The 25509-nt window shown below is 42.1% G+C and overlaps 1 protein-coding gene across 1 annotated transcript in view; it reads right to left on the reverse strand.

Annotated features, from left to right (window-relative positions):
* ENPP3 (ectonucleotide pyrophosphatase/phosphodiesterase 3) overlaps positions 1–25509 on the reverse strand; it is a 102391-nt gene that overhangs the window by 26668 nt on the left and 50214 nt on the right. The window contains exons 14-19 of the mRNA XM_008071885.2: positions 25472–25503; positions 18700–18827; positions 9557–9623; positions 7154–7241; positions 3596–3774; positions 1403–1454 (exon numbers count right to left, since the gene is read on the reverse strand). Coding sequence (XP_008070076.1) covers positions 1403–1454; positions 3596–3774; positions 7154–7241; positions 9557–9623; positions 18700–18827; positions 25472–25503 — 546 coding nt within the window. The remainder of the gene's footprint in view (positions 1–1402; positions 1455–3595; positions 3775–7153; positions 7242–9556; positions 9624–18699; positions 18828–25471; positions 25504–25509) is intronic.

A 25509-nucleotide genomic window follows, 5' to 3' on the forward strand; every position in this document is an offset into this window, starting at 1 on the left:
TAAATGTTTATGTTTTCCTAAAATATATGCATTGAAATCCTAACCCCTAAGGTGGTGGTATTAGGAGGTGAGGCATTGGGAGGTGATTAGGTCAGGAGGCAGAATTCTCATGAATGGGATTAGTGCTTTTACAAAAGAGACCCCAGTGAGACCCTTACCCCTCTGCCACATGAGTTTAGAGTAAAAAGGCCATTTATGAGGAGTGGGCTCTCACCAGAAACCAAATCTACTGATCCCTTGATTTTGGACTTCCCATTCTCCAGAAATATGAGAAATATATTTTTTGTTTATAAGCTGCCCAGTCTATGGCATTTTGCATAGCAACCCAAACAGACTAAAACAATGTTCTGATGAACTTGTTTATTTTTACTTGTATGCTATTAAAATTAAAAATATGTCAGTTATTGATTGCTAAAAAACTGCAGGCTATTCATGCCATGGAATAACAACAGGTAGATTTTAAAAAGATGATCAAAACGACTAGCACATTGACTGAACTCTTAACTGTAGACCAGGCACATACAGCACATATATTAACTCATTTAATCTTCATAGCAACTCTGTAAAGTAGTTATCCTCATTTTATAAATGAAACTGAGACCTAGTGAGTTTAATGCAAGACTACTTGAAAAAAATAACAGGTAATAATAATATTGCTACAGGTTAGGCACTGCTGTAAATTCTTTCCACATCTTAACCTTTTAAATCTTTACAACTACATGAGGTGAGTACAGTTATTATAGATAAGAAGACTGAGGCACAGAGAGGTTCAATCATTTGCCCCAGTTACACAGCCAGGAAGCAGCAGAGGAAGGGCTCAAACCCAGGCAGTTTGGTCTGTTTACATCTAAAGAAATAGGAGAGGCACAACCATTTCAAGGACTTTATGTCACTAGAACCACCTCTAAGCTTGCTACTGTTGTTATTAGATCTGTTGTAGATCTTTTTTCTCTCTTTATTTTATTTATTTATTTATTTTTATTTTGAGTTGGAGTCTCACTCCGTCGCCCAGACTGGAGTGCAGTGGCCGCTCACGGCCACCGCAGCCTCGACCTGTTGGGCTCCGGCGATCCTTCCGCCTCAGCCTTCCAAGTAGCTGGAACTACAGGCACGTGCTACCATACCTGGCTAATTTTTGATTTATTGTAGAGATGAGGTCTCGCCAAGTTGCCCAGGCAGGTCTCGAACCCGCGGGCTCAGGCAACCCACTCACCTCAGCCTCCCAAGGCGTGGGATTACAGGCTGAGCCACCGAGCCCGGCTTCTCTCTTTATATATTGGTAATAAAATCTTTATGTTCAGAAGCGTCTGTGAGTTTATTTGGAGAAGCTCCAAAAGACAACGTTGTGTTTTGTTAGGTCTAAATAAACATCAAAGATTTAGCATTTTTTCGATTGACTTACTTTCTTCTTGGGTGAGATTTAGCATTTGATTCACTTCTTCTAGAAGGGTATTCTGCAAGAATAATGAGGGGATTGGTGAGGGGAAATAAATCAAAGTAAAAACACATGTTTTAAAGGTTGATCAGGATTATTTCTGCAATAATTACATGAAGTGTTTTGCTATCGAACAATGAAGACAGACTAATAACTTGAGCATAAACTCTGATTCTGCCACTACTCAGAGATACAGAGATACAGAGACACTACCGCTCCCCACATCCTCGTGTGTGCGTGGGGGCGTGTAGTTTGCAAAGATGTAATTTAGAAATGGGGGCAAAGTATTCTGACCACAGCTGGAATCAAGGGCTGAGTTGCAATGGCAATGTCCCAGTGCTTCTCAAGCTTCAACATGCACATAAGTCACTTGAGCAGATTCAGATTCTGTAAACCTGGGCTAGGGCTGCATCTCTAACCAACTCATGAGTAAGTGATCCTAGGAAGCATGGCCCCTGCTAGGGGCATTCTTTACAGAGAACTTGGGACTTGCAATTAGATAAGCAAGCTTTTATGACCCTGGACAATTTACCTAACTATTCTGAGCCTTCTTTATCCCTAAAACAGGGAATAAAACCGGGTGCGGTGGCCCATGCCTATAATTTCAGCATTTTGGGAGGCTGAGGTGGGAGAATCACTTGAGCCAGGAGTTTAAGAGCAGCCTGGGCATCAAAGTGAGACCCGTCTCTACAAAAAATAGAAAAATTAGTTGGGTGAGATGGTGCGTGCCTGTAGTCCCAGCTACTTGAGAAGCTGAAGCAGGAGGATCACCTGAGCCTAGGATTTTGAGGCTATGGTGAGCTGTGATTGTGCCACCGCACTGCAGCCTAGGCAACAGAGTGAAACCCTATCTCAAAAAATAAATAAATAAAAATAAAACACCCCTTTGTAATATTATTATTATTATTATTATTAAGTCAGAGTCTCACTCTGTCACACAGCCTTGACCTGCTGGGCTCAGGTGATCCTTCCACCTTAGCCTTCCAAGTAGGTGGAACCACATACAGGTGTGCGCTACCACACCTGGCTTTTTTTTTTTAATTGTAGAGACGAGGTCTCACCAAGTTGCCCAGGCTGGTCTCAAACCCCTGAGCTCAAGCAATCCTCTTGCCTCCACTTCCCAAAGTGCTGGGATCACAGACTTGAGCCACCATACCCAGCCTATTATTAACAGCAGTTTCATTGAGGTATAAGGAGCAGTAGTTTCCCACCCTTACTCTGATCTTTGCTGTGGATTTGATCTTCATTGAGAAAATTGACCAGACTTTTGTCCCTCAAAGCCTTGTTTGGTTGGTTATTTATTCATATCTGTGGTATAATGCTATTTTGAGATTAGAAAATGTGAAGTCTTCACTACTCCTGACTAGAAGAACAAATTCTTCCCTGGGGCAGCAGGTATTTATTTAGCTCTCTACAACCGCATTTTGAGCTTGGCATCCAATGCACCTTGACATTGGTTTTGACTTGATGGACTCCTGATAACCGGGCTCCAATTTCTTTCTGAAATCCCAACCCCACCCAGGTGCTCTGATTCTCACATACTGGCTTGGTCTGCATTCTGAGCTGCTGCTCAGACTTCTTGCCCTTGGGGCTTCTCCTAGCACCAGGACTTCACCTTGCTGAGAGCCTTCTAGGATCTGAAGTCCTGCTCCTGAACTCAGCCCAGGACCCGATTTACTAAAAAGACCTCCCCAGTGTCAACTGTCAGTCAGATTCTCCACTGCTACCCAAAGGAATACCCCAAAACACCCACCCTGGTAGATGTGTCAAACACTAGTTTACAACTCTTATACCCTCTCAGTTGTCTCTATTCTAAATAGGCAAGTACTTAGAACATCTGATGCTTAAGTTGTAAGAAGATGAGTCATGAGAGCTCCAAGATTATTATTTTGAATGGTTAAGGGCAGTGAGCTGACAATGAAATCAGCAATTAATTTCCAAAGAGTGCATTCCAGTTTGTAAAGTGTATTCACATAATCCTAGAATATATGCATGATCATCCCTCATTTCCAGATAAGGTTCAGAGGAACCTCATACATCCACTAAATGAATATCCAAGTCAGAGCACGAACCAAGTCAGCTATCCTGGTTGTCAGCTACCCTGATCTAAACTAAGCTTGCCTCCTTACACTCTCATAGATGCATGAAGTTGTTACTTACGTTTTGTAGTTTAGAGCATGTACAGTCTAGAGTATCTGTGGGCTTCGGAGTCGTAAAGCCACAGACAGAAAACTGTGACACTTCCTCTGCGTGGGCTGGCTCATGAAAAGGCACCTTCAGAAGGTGGTTTAAACTACCATGGGTTCCATTGTTTGGTGCTGGCTGAATGCGTAGAAGATCTGTTTAAAAAAAAAAAAAGAAGTTCAAAGTGGCTTTAAATTAACAGGCGACAGCTCCTGTGGGGGAGATGGGGAAAAACAAACGCCCACTGTTTCACTTCCTTTCATGAATTCTGCTGTAATCAAGTTGTGTACTGCCATTCAGTTTACTGACTTGCTTCCCCAGAGTTTCCAGCATCTATTCTTGCTAAATAGGAACTAGCCAGGCACAGGGGCACATGTATGGAATCTTAGCTACTAGGAAGTTAAGGTAAGAGGACACTTGAGTCCAGGAGTTCAAGGTCAGCCTGGGCAACATTGTGAGAACTGTCTCTATTTTAAAAAAAGAATGGGAACATTCACTGCAGATGAGGTATAGAAACGTTCATGAAATGTTTCTGTTCCTCCAGGGAAAAGCTTCATTGGTAAATTACCACTTTGTTCCCTTAAGTATATATATATGTGTGTGTGTGTGTATATGTGTGTGTGTGTATATATATATATATATATATATATATATATATATATATATATATTTTTTTTTTTTTTTTTTTGAGTCTGAGTCTCACTCTGTCGCCCAGACTGGAGTGTAGTGGCCGTTCCCGGCCACCGCAGCCTCGACCTGCTGGGCTCCGGTGATCTTTCTGACTCAGCCTTCCAAGTAGCTGGAACTACAGGCATGCGCCACCACGCCTGGTTAGTTTTTGTGATTTATTGTAGATAAGAGGTTTCACCAAGTTGCCCAGGCTGGTCTCGAACCCCTGGGCTCAGGCAATCCTCTCACCTCGCCTCCTAAAGTGCTGGGATTACAAATGTGAGCCACCACACTCAGCCAGCTACACTCTTAGTAAAACAAATTTAGCAGGGCAAGGTGGCTAACGCATGTAATCCCAGCACTTTGGAAGGCGGAGGTGAGAGGATTGCTTGTGCCCAGCCTAGGCAACATAGCGAGGACTTGTCTCTACAAAACAAAATTAGATAGGCATGGTGGCAGGCACCTATAGTCCCAGCTATTCAGGAGGCTGAGGTGGAAGGATTGCCTAAACCCAGGAGGTTGAGGCTGTGGTAAACCGTGATCCTGCTACTGCACTCCAGCTTGGGTAACAGAATGAGATGCTGACTCAATACATACATGCATGAATGAATAAATAAATAACAAGTTTAAATATGCTAAATATTTTTTTTTCTTTTTGAGTAAGAGCCTCACTCTGTCGCCCAGGTTGGAGTGCAGTGGCACACTCACAGCCACCCCAGGTCGACCTACTGGGCTCCGGCGATCCTTCTGCCAAAGCCTTCTAAGTAGTCAGAACTATAGGCACCCGCTACCACTCTTGGCTAATTTTTGTAATTTATTGTGGAGACAAGGTCTCGCCAAGTTGCCCAGGCTGGTCTCGAACCTGTGGGTTCAGGCAATCCACTCGCCTCAGCCACCCGAAGTGCTGGGATTACAGGGTGAGCCACTGAGCCTGGCCTTTTTTTTTTTTTTTTTTTTTTTTAAGCAGAGAGGGCTTCTCTTAATTGTATATCCGGGTGGTTTTACAAACATGACTTGAGTAGACAGACACTTTTCAAAGGTTAAACTGACCAGGCGCAGTGGCTCACGTCTATAATCTCAGCACTTTGGGAGGCAGAGTTAAGAGGACAGTCTGAGCCCAGGGGTTTGAGACTGACCTGGGCAATTTGGCGAGATCCCCTCTCTACAAGAAATCAAAAAATTAGTCGGATGTGGTGGCATGCACCAGTAGTTCCAGTCACTTGGAAAGCTGAGGCGGAAGGACCACCAGAGTCCAGCTGCTTGAGGTTGCTGTGGCCGTGAGCTTGCCACTGCACTCCAGCCTAGGCCACAGAGTGAGACTCTAACTCAATAAACAAATAAATAAATAAATATCAAACTAGTGTATTTTGCTTACTATTTGGTGAACATTTGCTAATGTTTTTATATGAAAACAAAATATATACCTATTTCACCAAAAAAAGTCTTTTTTTTGAGTTGGAGTCTCACTCTGTTGCCCTGGCTGGAGTGCAGTGGCACACTCACGGCCACCACAGCCTCGACTTGCTGGGCTCCAACAATCCTTCCACCTCAGCTTTCCAAGTAGCCAGAACTATAGACGCATGCTATCATGCCCAGCTTATTTTTTGACTTACTGTAGAGATGAGGTCTCAGCAGGTTGCCCAGGCTGATCTCGAACCCCCCGGGCTCAGGCAATCCTCTTGCCTTGGCCTCCCAAGGTGCTGAAATTACAGCCTGAACCACTACACCTGGTCCAAAAATAGCCTTTTAAGTGGCTCCTGCCAACTACCCCCTCACAGATCTATCTGGGAACGAGAGTCCTATCCAGTGTCTTCTAACCATCCAGGCAAAGGGCGCACAGTTCAGATCACAAACCTAGCCACGGGAAACAAAAAAGGAGGTTGTTGAAGGTATGACACACCATTTTTAAATGGGTACCTTTTGGTCTCTAAATCACATCCAATTACCACAGGCCAATTCCTAAAGCTGACAGTGAAATTACAGCTGACTCACTGCCTTGTCCAGGTCAATGATTTTTTAATACAATGGCCCGAGGCAAGCAGTAGGTAAAAAGTAGTTTTACACTTCCCAAAACCTTACTGCTCTAAGGGCTTTTTTTTTTTTTTTAAATTGGGTGTGGTAATAAGCGTCTATCCAAATAGGACTTTCTTACCATCCATTTATGCCAGAAGCCCTCTTTCTGCAATTACAAGAAAATACTTGTGTTTTTAGGTATATTTATACTGCTTTGAAAGGTTGGAAGTGTTACTTTATTTATTCAAGTTTTATTAAACTAAACTGTCATCCAGTAATTAACTAATAGAATAGCTTGGATTCCTGAGTTCTAAAGTTTATCATTTGTAGTACAGCAAAAAGAATTAGGTGGGCACGGTGGCTCATGCTGTAATCCCAGCACTTTGGGAGGCCGAGGTGGGAGGATTGCCTGAGCCTAGGAGTTCAAGATATGCCTAGGCAACATGGTAAGACATTGCCTCTACAATAAATCAAAAAATTAACCGGGTGTGGTGGCGCATGCCATAGTCCCAGTTACTTGAAAAGCTGAGGTGGAAGGATAGCCTGAGGCCAGCAAGTTGAGGCTGCAGTAGCCATAGTCATTCTACTGCACTCCAGGGGTGACGAGTGGAGTGAGACTCCAACTCAAAAAAAATAAAACCAAAAAAAAAAAAAAAGAGAAGAAAGAAACAGACAGAAAAATTCACTCATGTAGCTGAATAATTCTGAATGATACGTAATTCTTCCTTGTTTCTTTTATTTTCTTCTTTCTGAAGAGGATTTAGCCTCTGAGATTCAAATATCACCATTTTCAAATTACACATATTTAAAATGATCCACCTTTTGCTGGCGAGTTTATTTAAATATACTTACCACACATGAGGTTGTAGATTTCAATATTTTCAAATGGCTCAATTTCAGTCTTCTCTTTAAAACTGGGTCCATGTGCCAAAAAGATAGCCTTAGGTGGAAATAGTCATATTATTACTAGATGTCACATAAACCACAAAACAAACATAGAGGCCAGGCACAGTGGCTCACACCTGTAATCCTAGCACTTTGGGAGGCTGAGGCGGGAGAATTACTTGAGTCCAGGAGTTCAAGACCAACCTAGGTTACATAGTGAGACTTCATCTCTACAAAAAAATAAAAAAAACGTAGCCGGGCATGGTGGCGTATACTTGTAGTCCCAGCTACTCAGGAGGTTGAGGCAGAAAAAAAAGTAGATAGAGACACAATTTTCCTTCTGTAACAACTCTCCAATTTTTGCTAGCCTCTCTCTGTAAAGACTTTTTTCAGGTTTGAAAGTGGTTTTCATATCATTTCCATCTCTGATGTTGTACCAATCCCAATCAAATATAATCCATGCTGTGATTACTTTTCCTATCTCTACCTGCTTCCATATCACTTTCTGTGTCATAGAGGGAAGACATGAGCCACAGTGGACACCCACTGTCAGCATAATTCCGCAATCTCTGGGCAATATGTTAAAAATGAATCATATAGCATCATCTATTCTTTTCATAGTCCTTTCATATCATTGCACAAACATGTTAGTACATGACAAAAAATGTCAATGTTTCTGAACTTTAAATTTTTACATAACTTTCTAACCCACTTATTTCTCAAATACCTCTCCCCTTTACCTTTGGGATGAAAAGACTCAATCAAGTATTTTGATTTACATTTAATGAGTTAAAGTTAACTTAATTATGTTATTTATGACATCTAATTACTTTAAAATGTAAACAACTGGAAGAAAAGCATGAAACATAGGTCAGTAAGTCTTTTTGATAACAGATTACATATGTTCCTATTAAAAATATATATTTTTTCCAAAATAATCCGCAAAGAGTTGAAGGCGTATGTTTTTCTTGTAGCAATTGATTTAGTCATCATAGAGCACCCTCACTAATAAAAAAATACTGTCTCTCGAGATTTTTCAGGCATTTACAAAGAGATATAACACACCATGATAATGTTAAAAGGCAACATGTTCATAAAAAGCCAAACACAATTTTGTTCTATTTGAAAAGAGAGAGAGAGTGTATGTGTGTGTGTGAGAGAGAGAGAGCGAGAGAGAGAGAGAGAGAGAGACAGAAAGAGAGAGAGATAAATGAAGCTAGATGAGATAATCAAAAAATCATAGAGTTTTACATATGGGCCAGTTTCAGCTGCATTTTACTCACAGACTCAGGTCCCCGCCCAAGTCAGGGCCTTTACACTGGCTGTTTCTTCTCTAGGACACTTGTCTCCTGAATATTTGAAAAGTGAATTCACTCACCTTCTTCAAGTCTCTGCTCCAATGTCACTTTAATAATTCCCCTTTTCCACTCCTTTTTTTTTTTTTTTTTTTTGAGTTAGAGTCTCACTCTGTCACCCAGGCTGGAGCGCAGTGGCACGCTTACGGCCACCACAGCCTTGGCCTGCTGGGCTCAGGTGATCCTTCCACCTCAGCCTTCCAAATAGCTGGGACTACAGACGCACATCACCATGCCTGGCTAGTTTTTCTGTGATATATTGTAGAGACGAGGTCTCATCAAGTTGCCCAGGCTGCTCTCGAACCCCTGGACTCAGGCCATCCTCTCTCCTCAACCTCCCAAAGTGCTGGGATTATAGACTTGAGCCACCGCACCTGGACTTCATTCTATTTTAAGCTGCATGTTGCCCCAAACACTTCCCATTTCTGCTGCACTCTGCTTTACTTTTCCTTTACTTCGCATAATGCTTACCACCTAACATACCAAGTAATACAGGCCTTATGCCTATTGTGTGTATTCCTCTCTTAGAATGAAAGCTTCCCTTTGGGAGGCTGAGGTGAGTGAATTGTCTGAGCCTGCGGGTTCGAGACCCGCCTAGGCAACTTGGCGAGACCTCATCTTTACAATAAAGCAAAAAATTAGCCGGGTGTGGTAGCGCATGCTTGTAATTCCGGCTACTCGGAAGGCTGAGGCGGAAGGTTCGCCGGGGCCCAGCAGGTCGAGGCTGAGGTGCCCGGGAGCGGCCACTGCCCTCCAGTCTGGGTGACAGAGTGAGACTCCAACTCAAAAACAAAAAACAAAAAAGAACGAAAGCTTCACGGAGCAGGGATGTTCACCTGCCCTGTCCGCAGATATATTCAAGAGTCTTGGACATCGTATGTCATAAAGTAGGTGCTCAATAAAGATCTGCTTTTAAAAAGCAGTATGTGGGCAACCCCTTCGGGTCCCCTTCCACTGTGGGAGTTTTTCTGTCCTCCCAATAAATCCTGCTTAAAAAAAAAATACAGTACATTACCTCCATGCTCTTAAACTCATTGTCATAACCATGGGTGCCTCCTCCACAATATGAACTTGCTTTACTCCTATAAAGAAAAAATATTGTTACTCACTGATCAATATGTTGATATGAGACCTTATTGTATACTCAACTGTAATGGACTTTCATGTAGTCTCTGCTTTTATATAAGTAATTTTTTTGCTGGGCTCGGTGGCTCAGCCTGTCATCCCGCATCTTTGGGAGGCTGAGGTGAGTAGATTGCCTGAGCCCGCGGGTTCGAGACCCGCCCGGGCAGTGAGACCTCATCTCTACAATAAATCAAAAAATCAGCCGGGCGTGGTAGCGCAGACCTGTAATCCCGGCTACTCGGAAGGCTGAGGCAGAAGGATCGCTGGAGCCCAGCAGGTCGAGGCTGCAGTGGCCGGGAGCGGCCACTGCACTCCGGTCTGGGCGACAGAGTGAGACTCCAACTCAAAATGAATAAATAAATAAATAAATAAATAATTTTTTTTTTTGTCAGCAGCAGTATAAATAAATTTATTCTTATGCTCAAATTCACAGGTATAAAGGAACAAGAGATAAAGGAGAGTTCTGGGGTCTATAAATAGAATTTACAAGTCTTTTACCTCTTATACATAGGACAAAAGGATAATAACAAAAGCAATAAAATTTTTAAAACTGTTTTGAAAATTTTAAAAATTAAAATTTAAAAGTCATACAAAATTATGAAATAAAATTTGTCTTAAAGCATAATTAGTAATAGTCTGATTACTATGTATTTTATAGACAAAAGACGAGAATAGGCTCTTTATACATAAAGCAGTACCCACAAAATTACAGCTACATATGAGGAATAAGTTTTAGTGTTCTGTAGCACTGTAGAGTGAATACAATTAACAACAATTAGTGTACATTTTGAATGTGTACTGAGCAAATAAATGCTAAATATTTGAGGCGATAGATATGCTAAACTGCCTTGATTTGATCATTTCACACTGTATATATGTATCAAAATATTACCCTGTATTCCATTAACATGTACAATTATTAGGTGTCAATTAAAAATTTAAAAAGAAAACAAATAAAAATATAGGATTCGAATAGAAAAAATATGTTATTTTAGCATTTCAGTGCTTTAGGAATAAATCTTTGAGACAGCAGGAAAATATTGATTCTTTTTTTTTTTTTGAGTCAGAGTCTCACTCTGTAGCCCAGATTGGAGTGCAGTGGCACACTCATGGCCACCACAGCCTTGACCTACTGGGCTCAGCTGATCCTTCCACCTCAGCCTTCCAAGTAGCTGGAACTATAGGCACATGCCACCATGCCCAGCTGATATCTTGATTGATTGTAGAGATGAAGTCTCACCAAATTGCCTAGGCTGGGCTCGAACCTGTGAGCTTAGGCAATCCTCTCACCTCGGCCTCCCAGAATGCTAGGATTATAGGCGTGATCCACTGTGCCTGGTCGAAAATATTGATTTCTATTTTACAGTGGAGGTGTATATGAAAAATAATATAAAGTCATGAATGAAGAATTTAGGACACATTAATTAGAATACAGTCTTGCATTGCTTAAGGACAGGGCTACCTTCTGGGAAATACGGCCTTGGATGATTCAGTTGTGTGAACATCATGGAGTGTTCTTGCACAAACCTAAGTGGTCAGCCCCACTATACACCTAGGTTGTTTGGTAATAGTCTCTTGCTCCTAGGATACAAACCTGCACAGCATGTTTCTGTACTGAATACTGCAGGCAGTTAGAACACACCAGTAAGTATTTTTGTATCAAAGCATATTGAAATATAGAGGCTGGGCGTGGTGACTCACGCCTATAATCCCAGCACTTTGGGAGGCCGAGGTGAGAGGATTACCTGATCCCAGGGGTTTGAGACCAGCCTGGGCAACTTGCTGAGACCTCATCTCTACAATAAATCAAAAAACATTAGCTGAGCGTGGTGGCATGAGACTGTGGTTCCAGCTACTTGGAAGGCTGAAGTGGAAAGATCGCCTGACCTCAGCAGGTCGAAGCTGCGGTGGCCAGCGTGTCACTGTACTCCAGCCTGGGCGACAGAGTAAGAGTTCAACTTAAAAAAATGAAAAATAGAAAAGGTACAGTAGAAATACAGTATTATAATCTTCTGGGACCACTGTCATATAAGCAGTTCATTGTTGATGGAAACATCTGTATGCAATGCATGAGTGTACTTGGTAAGGAGAAGCTAGGATATTCTGTAGATTCAGAGTTTATTTTTAACTTTTGGGATTTTCTTCCATAGGCTGTTGCTCTATTATTTGAATAACTTTACAAATTTAATTAATTTGGTTTTGTCTAACTTTTTATATTTTAATCTCTGAACTGAGTAGCATTAACAATTTTATACACAGTTGGTTTTCACACTTGGAAAAAAATAGTGATAAATGAACCTAGACCTTTTATTTTTTTATTTTTTTGAGTTGGAGTCTCACTCTGTCACCCAGACTGGAGTGCAGTGGCCGCTCCCGGCCACCACAGCCTTGACCTGCTGGGCTCTGGCGATCCTTCCGCCTCAGCCTTCCAAGTAGCTGGAACTACAGGCGCGCACTACCACGCCTGGCTCATTTTTGATTTATTTTAGAGATGAGGTCTCACCAACTTGCCCAGGCGGGTCTCGAACCCGCGGGCTCAGGCAGTCCACTCATCTCGGCCTCCCAAAGCGCTGGGATTACAGGCTGAGCCGCCGAGCCCGGCTCTGAACCTAGACCTTTTAAAGCAGCAGTGTCATACTGGGTCAAATTTGGTTTCTGAAGGGAACAAAAGACTCCTATTGCCAAAGGTTGGCTTTACAAGGTTTCTCTCATTTGCTTCCCCACCCTCTACCTCCCACCCGGGGGCAAATACACACATGCGCGCACAAACACACACACACATGCGCACACACACACGGTTTCTGTTTGGCCCACTGAAAACAGGACAGTAATTTAGTGTCTAAAGAGAATCAACATTTACACATTTCATAACTGACTCTCACTCAGTTTAAATAGAAAATAAAAATGAATCACAGATTAAAAAATAAATCACAGGCTGTCCAGGTCACACACAACTGCACCCAACAGAGGGAAGAAAGGGGAGAGTCAGGTACCTGGAATGGGAAAGCAAGAAGGGTCCCACTTCTCAAGGGCTTTAAGTGTGAAAACTCTGAGAGAGTCACTTCATGCCCTTGCCTTAGTCAATTCCAACAAAATTGTTGACATAGGGTAAAACTTGCTTTCAAAAGCGTTTTTGTTCTTCTTCCATTGATATTTGGCTTCCCTAGATCATGGAATGCTTTGACTGGAGATAATTAAGTTTTAAATTCTGTGTGGTGTACATTAATAAAAGAAAAAAGACAGTCTTTTCAACTAAGTTTTTGGTAAAATTTTCTAAAAAGTTTTTCTTAAAAAATGGATCGTATATACCTTTTTTTTTTTTTTTTTTTTTTGAGTTGGAGTCTCACTCCGTTGCCAAAGCTAGAGTGCAGTGGCACGCTCACAGTCACCCCAGCATCGACCTACTGGGCTCCGGTGATCCTTCTCCATCAACCTTCCAAGGAGTCAGAACTACAGGCGCGTGCTACCCTGCCCAAATAATTTTTGATTTATGGTAGAGACGAGGTCTCCCCAAATTGCCTGGGCTGGTCTCAAATCTGCAGCCTCAGGCAATCCACTCGTCTTGGCCTCCCAAAGTACTGGAATGACAGACTGAGCCACCTAGTCCGGTCATCTTTTTCTTTAAAAAAAAAAAATCTAGTTTTCTTTTTTAGTTGGAGTCTCACTCTATCGCCCAGACTGGAGGGCAGTGGCCGCTCCCGGCCACCGCAGCCTCGACCTGCTGGGCTCCGGCGATCCTTCCGCCTCAGCCTTCCAAGTAGCTGGAACTACGGGCGCGTGCTACCACGCCCGGCTAATTTTTGATTTATTGTAGAGATGAGGTCTCACCAACTTGCCCAGGTGGGTCTCGAGCCTGCGGGCTCAAGCAATCCATTCACCTTGGCCTCCCAAAGCGCTGAGATTACAGGCTGAGCCACCAAGCCCGGCCGAAATCTAGTTTTTAAAAATATTTCTATCTCCTAACCTAGCTCAATTAAAAAAAAAAAAACTATAGTAAATATTGCAAAATTTAATTCAGAAGCAAAAGATTGTGTTTGAAAAATCTTTTTTTAAAAAATTGCTTTCAGATGAAAACCTTGGAAATTTGCTCTCTAACTGCTCATGTTCACATCTTCCAACCATTTAAATTGGGCTCTGGAAATTATGTATGGAAAGACGGTAGCTGGCATTTGGAAAACATGAGTTGATTTAGCTCAACTTCCAAGTCCTATATGAGATCTTCTGGAACAAGTTCTCTGTTCTCATCTCAACGTCTAAATAATTAACACGGCTGAAATCAAGGCTGGGTTTTCCTGCCACTGCTGTGTCTGACACCCCAGTAAGAGATAAGCAAGGCATCTCCCCTGATGCCCATCAGTGACTGAGACCTGTCTTCCTGAAATATCTTTCCTGTTGGTCCTTCCTTTTCCCCTTCTAGTACTACCATCCTCATCTTGATCCTCATTACCTCTGACCTGGGACAAGTTCCCTAATTGATCATTCTGCCTTCAGAACTGCTGAATCTTCACACACACACACACACACACACACACACACACACACACACACACACACACACACAGAGAGAGAGAGAAGGAGAAGGAGAGAGACAGGAGAACGAGAGAGAGAGAGAGAGAGAGAGAGAGAGAGCACTCTAATTTTATATATCATTGCTGGAAATAGAAACACATGTTCTAAAGGGAACAAATGTAGGCACAGAATGTGAGGTATCAGAACTATCTTGGAAGATCTAGCATGCAGTGAACCATAACAGCTCCCCGGTGATGCCACATAATTAGTTTCACCGTCCCCAAGTCTCCCCAGCCTCCTTGGGGCTGTCATGATGCTGAAAAATGGGTCCCACATGCCTTCCTAACATGCATGCTCTGTTCTCTCTGGACCATCCTTTTCCAAGCAGCAGCTAGAAGGAGCTCCCCAAAGTGCAGTCTCACCGTATTCACCTCAAGCCCCCTCGTAGCTACCAATGGCATCCTGCCTTCTTCAAGTCCAAAGTCACTATCCTCGGTCACGATAGACAAGGGCCTTCCTGCAGATGGCTGCTTCATCCACATGGTGCTCCAGCAAGACAGAACCTCAGAAGTTGCTGGCATCTAGTTCTTTATCTGGAAACCTGCCTCCTACCCTCTACCCTTCTTTGCCCAAGAGCTGCTACTGGGTTTTAAAAAGCCCCCATCTGGCCGGGTTCGGTGGCTCAGCCTGTCATCGCAGCACTTTTGGGAGGCCGAGGTGAGAGGATTGCCTGATCCTGCAGTTTCGAGGCCAGCCCGGGCAATTTGGTGAGACCTCGTCTCAACGATAAATCAAAAAGGAGCCTGGCGTGGTAGTGTGCGCCTGTAGTTCCCGCTACTTGGAAGGCTGAGACAGAAGGATCACTGGAACTCAGCAGATCATTTAGAGAAAGAAGTGCTTTTTTTGTTTTTTTTTGAGCTGGGGATCTCACTCTGTCACCCAGGCTGGAGTGCACCAGCGTGATCACGGCTCACCACAGCCTCAACCTCCCAGGCTCAGAAGATCTTTCCACTTCAGCCAGCTGAGTAGCTGGTGCTACCGGTGTGCACCACCAGGCCTAGCTACTTTTTATTTTTTACTTTTTGTAGGGATGAGTCCTCACTATGTTACCTAGGCTGGTTTTGAACTCCTAAGCTCAAGCAATCCTCCTTCCAAAGTGTTGAGATTACAGGCATGAGCCACGGCCTCTTGAAGTCCACAGCCTGGCAGTGCTCGAGGTTTGACAAGTAGGTGCCACCACAGCCCCCGTCAGAGAACAGCATCCACTTTCCACTCCCACTCGCCTTCCTGGCTGCGTCCTCTGTGCACTGCACAGACTGCACAGGGCAGACCTGCTGCAGGGAAACCTTTAGCCCATGCCAGCCTGAGTCTTCGAAACCCAGAACCGGAATCACCCCTGCCAGGAAGCATTCCCTGATGTTCCTTCGCATCCACACCAGTGTATGTGATCACCCTTTCTGCTTCCTCGAACCTTGAACTTGGTCCTAGTGCAGCAGTTATCACACCAGAAGATAACTGTTATCTTCCTTCCTACCGGACAAGATCCTTACGGTGGGATCCTCGTTTGTTCTAGTTCTTAGAAAGGTATCTGAGATATATTTGTCAGCAGCTGCTCCAATAAACAGCTGTTATTCATGTTCTTTAAAAACAAACAAAACACTTTAACAATATTTCAGGGCAGGCGAAGTGGCTCAAGCCTATAATTCCAGCACTTTGGGAGGCCGAGGCGAGAGGATTGCCTGAGCCCGGGTTCGAGACCAACCCAGGTAACATGGTGAGTCCTCAGCAGTACAATAAATCAAAAAATTAGCCGGGCGTGGTAGCATGCGCCTATAGTTCTGGCTCCTCGGAAGGCTGAAGCGGAAGGATCGCCGGAGCCCAGCAGGTTGAGGTTGTGGTGGCTGGGAGCATGCCACTGCACTCTAGCCTGGGCAACAGTGTGAGACTCCAAGTCAAAAAAAGCAAAAAACAGAAAACAATATTTCTCCTACAGTTTCAAAGCATTGGGTTTCCCCAAATTAGTAAAATCGATTACATTTTAGGCAAAATAAGGATGATAAGGATAGAAATAGATTATACAGCCTGTTAAAATTTCCTATAATTGTGTGAAGGGAATCTAATCTAATCACCTAATAATGCACATTATTGTGAAAGATGACACCCTTTCACTTAGGAAATAGGTAACCTTAAGAGCTGGACATGCAGTGAACCCAGGATGTGACCGGGTGAGATTCCTCAGTTGCTCTAGTTAAGGCTATATTCAAGAATACCTTTGCTTGTATGTTAGTTTACTTCATATGATGACGGCAAGGGATTTTTAAAAAACAAAGTAATCTTGCACTACAGATGAGGAAAATTACTAACATATTAGTTTTTCCAAGTTCCCACTACTAGAGGGATGGGGAGCTGGACCTTGGATGTTCAGGCTGCAGCTCTTTTCATATCTCGCTGCCAGTTGTGTAAAAGAATACAGAACTCATAGGTCGAGAATGGATGACCTTCAGAGATATTCTGGTGTCCAGACTATCACTTTTGACCCTGTCTCATTCTGTACCAGTGGCCTAACATCTTTGATCTCATTCTCCTGGGCAGTAAATAGTTGGAGAACCCACCCACATGTGGGCATATATTTATGCATATATCTCGTGTCTACATTACTAACAATCTGAAGTTTTGGATATTAGTAAAGCTTAATGCTGTTCATATTTTTTGAGGGAAGTACCTTTAGAGAATGTCCTGAGTTGCAATACAACCACTGATCTCTACAAAGAGCTAAGAAAGTTTGAGCCCAAGGAGGGAGGCCAGTGCCATCTAGCGACCGAGTGTGGAACTGCACGTTCTCTGGCCGAGAAGGGAGGTTTTTTTGTGGAACAGACTTAGTGGAACAGACTTAGCCAAATCCCTGGTTCCTTATCCTGCACATATGTACACATATAAGATAGGCCAGAGCGGGTTTGGTAGTAGTGGGAATCTGCCTGGGAAAGGGGAGACACACCTCATCAACAAGGGCACCTGCATAATGAGTATTTGTATACCTAACCCTGAATTGTACCCCACATCTTTAAAATAAAACATTTGAAAGTGAAAAAAAAGAAAAAGAAATTGACCATCATGGAAGTATTTACACCACAGAAATTGGCAAATGCTACAAATCTGGGTTCCTTTTTTCTTTTAAAGAGCTGGTTGGTAAATATGTACCGGCTCATGGCATATATTTATTGCATATTAAAAAAAAAAAAAGGTCAGAAAATACAGTATGATCCCGATTACTGTCTATATCCACTTATGCATGTGGGGAAAATAGTATAATGAAATACAAAAATGAGAATAATTCGTTTAGCCACCAGAAAGTGAATATTTATTTGTTACTGGCTTATTATCAGTCTTCTCTGGAGTATATGCCTCACAAGGGCAAGAATCAGGGGTGTATCCCAAATGCCTGGAACAGGGCCTGGCACCTATATAGCAAACATTCAATACGATAGTGTTAAATCAATGAATGAGTTGGTTATTTAGGATGGAGAGCCAGAATGACTTTTGTTTTCTCTAAGCGCACTTACATTTTGCAAATGCTAAGTGATCACCACGGATTACAATTATAAAAAGGAATAAGAAATCCATAGTACAACTAACTCCTTAGCTTGGCCTTACAGTTCTGAAAGTGCTCTTTTATAAAAGCGACAAAGATGACCAAGGTCTTTTTTTTTTTTTTTTTTTGAGCTGGAGTTCTCATCCTGTCGCCCAGGCACGGCCACCGCAGCCTTGACCTGCTGGGCTCAGGTGATCCTTCAGCCTCAGTCTTCCAAGTAACTGGAACTACAAGCATGCACCACCACGCCCAGCTAATTTTTTTATTTATTGTAGAGATGAGGTCTCACCAAGTTGCCCAGGCTGATCTCGAACCAATGGGTTCAGGCAATCCTCTCTCCTCGGCCTCCCAAAGTGCTGGGATTATAGGTGTGTGCCACCGCACCCAGCCTAAAGATCTTTTTTTTTGTTTGATTAGAGAATATAGTTATTTAGAAAGAAAATTAGAGAATGAGAGAGAGAGAGAGAGAGAGAGAGACGGGAGAAGATTCACCTCCCCAAGGTAGGAAGGAGGCCAAAGCTTAAGAAAACATAGCCTGGCCATAACTCAAAGAGCACATGGCCACACCATAGCTTAGCAAGGCAATGGCCAAGATGTTTTGGCAATGGCCGACAAAGATCTTAAAGGGCTATCTAACCAATCACTCACTACCACCCTGGAAGACAGGTGACATCATCTGCTGGAATGTGCGGGAATCAACAGCCTCTGGGACAGAGGCTGGAACAACCCAGCCCTGTTCCTCCTTCTCACCTATACTGTGAAGTTAGGATGCAGAGATCAGCAGTCTGAAAACAACAATTTCAAACGCAGACAGGCTACATGGCATGAGAAGGGTTTTTAGGAACTGTACAGTCATAACAGCAGGGTAAGGGCAAGTCCATTTATCATGCAGGGTAGGTTGCAAAAGCGCGAGATGAGTAAACAGGGACACGAACCTCACAGCCAGCCACTGTCGATCCACCATGAGCTGAGCTTTGTCGATTCTGATGTTTTTCGCATAGTGCAGTCGTTTTGGCAAATCAGGAGTCAAGTAGGGTTTGAAATGCTGGTCAGGTTTTTGGCACTGTAAAACAAGTAAGTATTTCTTCATGACGTGTGAGATATACAAACTAATTCAAACATTTCATCTTTAAGACAATTTGTGAATTTTCTTTTTTTTTTTTTTGAGTCCGAGTCTCCCTCTGTTGCCCAGGCTGGAGTACAGAGGCACAATCATGGCCATCGTAGCCCCAACCTGCTGGACTCAGGCGATCCTTCTGCTTCAGTCTTCCAAGTAGCTGGAACCACAGGTACGTGCCACCACTCCTGGTTAATTTTTTTTTTTTTTTTTACTCCTGGCTAATTTTTTTTTTTTAAATTTATTGTAGAGATGAGGTCTCGCCAAGTTGCCCGGGCTGGTCTTGAACCAAGCCCGGCAGTCCTGAGCAATCCTGGGCTCAGGCAATCCTCTCACCTCTGTCTCCCAAAGTGCTGGGATTACAGGTGTGAGCCACCACTCTCCACATGAAGCATCTTTTAAAAGTAAGGGGATTTAAGCTTAGCTACTAAAGGATGAATATTATACCTATTATCAAGGCAGTCAGATTCCATAATTATGATATTTATTGTTGCAACAATAATTAGGTTGCAATTAAAATCTGATTTAGATTGTGGTTTGGTGTTTGATGTATTAAGTTTTTATTCCTTGGTGTATATCTTAAGCTACCATAAACCACTGTCTTTTTTTTTTTTTTTTTTACAGAAAATAGATCTAGATGTAGAGTGGTAATTGCAATTTTTGAGTCTAAGATATATATAAAATGTATATAACATGTTAGCAGATATGGGTTAAAAAAATTAGTTTAATTGTGCAAAATTCCTTCCCAATGACCTCAATTTACTTATTAAATACTTATTGAATAACGTGCATTTGCTTAGTTTTCAAATCAAGTCAACAGCTTTTGAAATCTACTATAGTTCCTAGTCTCCATATATGCATTCATCTATATATACATAAAGAAAGAGAGAGGGGAAAAAATTCATGGATTCCTCACAAATTGGAGTCAATTTTTTTTTCTTTAATAATTACTCTGTACCCCAGCCTGGGCGACAGAGTGAGACTCCGACTCAAAAAAAAAAAAAAAAATACATGAATTACAATAAAAATGTTTTTGACTTAAAAATAATAATAATAATTACTACTTCAACAACATGGCATATTTTAAAACTTTAAAAATGCAAATCCTGTTAGTATCTACTTACACAAAAGAAAAATGAGGAAGTGAGAAATAGAACCGCAAAGGAACTTTCTCTCCCTCATGACCCTTTTGAGAAACAAGAGGGAAAAAAATAAACATAAAGGAAATGAATGATTTTCTATTTCCTCTTTTTCTCATTGGTTTTAAGTCACAGTATCTCATATAGATGTCAACAAGTCTGTGTCACTGTTATTTCATGCTCGAATTATAATGAGACAAGAAAGAGGGGCTGTAAAACACACAGTTTACAAAAACAAAATTTAAAAGAAACAGAAAATAGGAGAGCAAGGAGGGTTTACAGAATGAAAGAGGAAAGAACAAAATAGTTATTGTACATATATATCTTTTTTTCCTCTCCTTGCTTTTTGAGTTGAGAGTCTTACTGTGTCACCTATTGCACATATATTTTTGCCAGTTTTTTTTTTTTAACCAATTGCAGTATCTTTTCCAGGCCTCCTATTTTTCCACTTTTTCATTTATCATTCCTGCTTTCCTAAGCCAATATTTTTGTAACTTCCAGGGAGGCACATGTGGGTATTCAGCTTCCCCAGGACACAAGGAACTAGAACTTGTCCCTGAGCATAATAGGGCACCCTTTCCCAGCTGCTGGCTAGTCTAGGTATATCCAGATAAAATCGAGGGTACACTTGTCAGCCTCTGAAGAAATATGGGTTACTTTTTGCATTTGAGAATTTGAAATGAAGTCACCAAAGCTGAAACAAAATTTTTGTTATGGTATCTAAGAACAAAGTCGATGCTGATGTCTCTCAGTAGCCAGGCTGTTGCAGAATTTAAGCGTTTGCCAGTTCATGTTTGGTTATGTTTGTCCAAAATACACTCCATGGAGGCCCACAGAATGGCACTCCTGGGGACATTGTACCACCACATGAAACATTTTCCTGGGACTGGTGGGCCATTTTGTAAAACAGGACTTCTTAGCTCCGGGCCCAGTCCATACCTGTGATGCCATTTAATTAATTTCCAACGCCTGCACAGAGTTGCCTATCCACACCAACAGAACCATATATGTGCGTGGAGAGTCTTAGAGAGTCTGTCCACTTGTTGAAAAATCTGAGTTACTCATTCAACTCAGCATGAACACCCTGCATGTATACACTTCAGTAGGGGACGAGATTGTCCAACGTGTGTGTATGTGTGTGTGTGTGTTTGTTTTTTAGAAAGCAGGATAAATGAAGAGGACAGAAAAGCTCCCAGAGTGGGAGGGGACCCCAAGGAGTTGCCCTGTGTGTTCTTCAGTGGAGGTCTCACTCTGTCACCAAACTGGAGTGTAGTGGCATGATCAAGTGGCACAGCCTCGACCTCTCAGCCTCAGGTGATACTTTCGCCCTCAGCCTCCCGAGTATCTGGTACTGCGGGCATGTGCCACCATGCCCACTATTTTTTGATTTTTTTTTTTTTTGTAGCAATGAGGTTTCACTATGTTGCTCAGACTGTTGTCAAATTCTTAGACTCAAGCAATCAACCCTCTTGCCTCGGCCTCCCAGAGTGCTGGTATTACAGGCGTGAGCCACCACGTCAGGTCTATCATATTAACTCAAGATCAGAATACTAGGTGTTAAGAGAGTGAGTATTACTCTACAGAGTAATTTGTAGCAGGTCTCAGATTATATTAACCACGCTTTACCCAGTGTTTCTTATTGTCCACCCTAACATATTTTACAATGCAGGCGTACCTTGGAGATATTGTGGGTTCCATTGTAGACCATGTAATAGTGCAAATCACATGGATTGCTTTTCCACTGTGTATAAAAGCTATGTTTACACAATCTTGTAGTCTATTAACTGTGCAATAGCATTACATCTGAAAAAGTGCATACCTTAACTTAAAAATACTTTACTGGTTAGCTGGGCATTGTGGCGTGTATCTGTAGTTCCAGCTGCTTGGAAGGCTGAGGCAGAAGGATCACCTGAGTCCAGCAGGTCGATGCTGTGGTGGCCATCAGGTGCCACTGCACTCCAGCCTGGGTGCCAGAGTGAGACTCCAACTCAAAACAAAAACAAAAATCTTATTGCCAAAAAAAAAAAGTTCACAATCTAAGCCTTCAGCAAGACTTCATCCTTTTGCTGGTAGAGGGTCCTGCCTCGATGTTGTTGGCTGCTGACTGATCAGAGTGGTGGTTAGTGAAGGCTGGGGTGGCTGTGGTAATTTCTTAAAATAAGACAACAATAAAATTTGCCGCACTGATTGACCCCTCTTTTCTACAGATTTATCTATAGAAATTATGATGCTTGATAACATTTTACCCACAGTAGAATTTCTTTCAAAATTAGAGTCAATCCTCTCAAAACTTTCCAAAGCTACTACTTTATGAACTAAGTTTATGTAATAGTCCAAATCCTTTGTTGTCATTTCGACAATGTTCACAGCATCTTTGCCAGGAATAGTTTCCATCTTGAGAAACGACTTTCGTCCATAGGAAGCAACTCTCAGTCAGTAAAGTTTGATCATGAGATTGCAGTCATTCAGTCACATCTTTAGGCTCTTCTTCTAATCCTGATTGTCTTGCAATTTCCACCACATCTTCCGCAGTCACTTTCTCCACTGAAGAATTTAAATCCCTCAAAGTCATCTATAGTGGTTGGAATCAACTTCTTCCAAACTCCTGTTAATATTGATATTTTGATCTCTTCCCATACATCACAAACGTTCTTTTCTTTTTTCTTTTTTTTGAGTTGGAGTCTGTCGCCCAGGCCGGAGTGCAGTGGCATGCTCACAGCCACCACAGCCTCGACCTGCAGGGCTCAGGCGATCCTTCTGCCTCAGGCTTCCAAGTAGCTGAAACTACAGGCAGGCACCACTGCACCTGGCTAATTTTTTGATTTTTTGTAGAGATGAGGTCTCACCAAGTTGCCTAGGTTGGTCTCGAACCCGTGGGTTCAGGCAATCCTCTCACCTTGACCTCCCAAAGTGCTGGAATTATAAGCATGAGCAACCGTACCCGGCCCAGCTAGAATGGAAGCTGGAATGGCAAATCCTTTCTAGATGGTTTCAGTTGACTTTGCTAAGATCCATGAGAAGGATCGCCATCTATAGAAACTGTAGCCTTTATGAAATGTATTTCCATTTTATTTTTTTGAGTTGGAGGCTCACTTTGTCAGCCAGGCTAGCATGTAGTGGCACACTCACAGCCACCGTAGCCTCAACCTACTGGGTTTAGGGGATCCTTCCACCTCAGCCTTCCAAGTAGCTGGAACTACAGATGCACACCACCATTCCCAGCTGGTTTGTGTGATATACTGTAGTGGCAAGGTCTCACCAAGTTGCTCAGGCAATCCTCTTGCCTTGGCCTCCCAAAGTGCTGGAATTACAGGCCACTGAGCCCAGCCAAAATGTATTTCTTAAATAATAAGACTCAAGATTCTAAATGACTCCTTGATCTGTGGGTTGTAGAATGGATATTATGTTAGCAGGCATGACCAAAACATTAATTTCTTTGTACATCTCCATCAGAGTTCTTGAGTGACTAGGTGCATTGTCAACGACTAATAATATCTTAAAGGAATCTATTTTTACTAAGCAGTAATTCTCAATAGTAGTCTTAAAATTTACAGTCATTATGCTGTCGACAGAAGTGCTGTCATCCAGGCTTTGTTTTTTCATGTATAAAGCACAGGCAGGGCCAATTTAGCATACTCCTTAAGGGCCCTAGACTTTTCAGAATGATCAAGGAGCATTGGTTTCAACTTAATGTCACCAGCTGCATTCTCCCCTAATGAATCAGTCATTTTTTGAAGCTTTTTTTCCTTTGAAGACAGGATTGGTCTTCTCCTCTCTAGCTACAAAAGTCCTAGATGGCGTCTTCTTCCAACAGAAGGCTGTTTTATTTACAGAAACAAATTTGTTTAGTGTAACTGCCTTCATCAATGATTTTAGCTGGATCTTCTGGATAACTTGCTGTAACTTCAATGTCAGCCCTTGCTGCTTCACCTTACACTCTGATGTCATGAAGATTGCCTCTTTTCTTAAGCCTCATGAACCAAGCTCTGTTAGCTTCCAACTTTTCTTTGGCAGAGGCCTCACCTTTCTCATCCTTCACAGAACTGAAGAGAGTTAGGGCCTTGCTCTGGATTGGGCTTTGGCTTCAGAGAATGGTAGAGTTGGTCTGATCTTCTGTCTAGACCACTCAAACTGTCTTCATCTCAGCTTCAAAACTTTGGTCTCTTGCCGTTCGTGCACTCACTGGAGTAGCACTCTTAATTTTTTTTTCTTTGCCTTCATTCACAACTTGGCTAAGTGGCATAAGAGGTCTAGCTTTCAGCCTGTCTCGGTTTTCTGTGTGCCTTTCTCACTAAGCTTAATCATCTCTAGCTTTTGATTTAAAGTGAAGCATGTGGGTGTGACTCTCTCTTTCACTTGAACACTTAGACAGCCAGTGCAGTGTTATTAACCTGCCTAATTTCAATATCCCAACGGAAGAAAGAGAGATGGCGAATGGCCAGTTGGTGGCGCTGTCATAACACACACATTTATTATGTTTGTCATCTTTTACTGGGGCTAGCTCAGGGTGCCTCAAAACAATTAAAACGGTAACATCAGAGGTCACTGATCACAGATCACCATAACAGGTATGAATAATGAAAAAGTTTGGAATGTTGGAAGAATTGTCAAAATGTGACACAGAGACACGAAGTGAACACACGCTATCGGAAAAATAATGCTGATAGAACTGCTCGATGCCACAAAGCTGTAGTTTGTAAAAAATGCAACATTTGCCAAGAGCAATACAGTAAAACACAATAAAAGAAAGTATGCCTGTAACTGGATGCCACCTGTACTTGGAGACATTGAGTCTCATACCAAGCAGCAGTGAACTAATGAATTCCATACATGTGTATTTGAGAAGATATTTTGAATATATAACTCTTAAAGCTACCACAGAAGAATATTCCAGCCTTCTCCAGGAGTAGTGAACCCTACTTTGAAAAATATGGCTTTATGCCATCTGCAGTTTCTCCTACTCATTTACTTACAAGCTAGGATGTGGGAACCAATCAAAAGCAGTTATGATTATACTTATGAAGAATAGAGATTATTTTTCTGAGCTGTACAAAAAGACTCTAGAAGAGTCTGTGACTCACTATCTCCTGATATGAAGAAACACAGAATATGGGAAAAGAAACTCATCAAGACAGTGCTGTTGAATGGGGACACAGTCCTTTCCCTGATAACCAGGAGTTGGTGCCTGATACCCCCAAACTAATACTGCCTAACTAATCTGCTATAGAAGTTTATACCCCCAAACTAATCTCCTATAGAAGTGTCAACTCCAAGATTAAAACAACTGAGATTAAAACATCTAATATGCTTATAAAATAATGTTGATTAGAGGTTTAAAAAATTAATTACAAATGGTCTAGACTTAGAAATACAGAATACAAATTTCATAGAACTGAGATTAAGGTCAGTATATTAACTTAAATATATGTAATAAGGAGAATGTGTACTTACACTGAGATTTCTAACAATTTCTTCAGAATTAACTGTTT

The sequence above is a fragment of the Carlito syrichta genome, unplaced genomic scaffold, assembly GCF_000164805.1.
Source record: "Carlito syrichta isolate Samal-C Ts95f unplaced genomic scaffold, Tarsius_syrichta-2.0.1 Scaffold314781, whole genome shotgun sequence".
Taxonomy (NCBI): domain Eukaryota; kingdom Metazoa; phylum Chordata; class Mammalia; order Primates; family Tarsiidae; genus Carlito; species Carlito syrichta.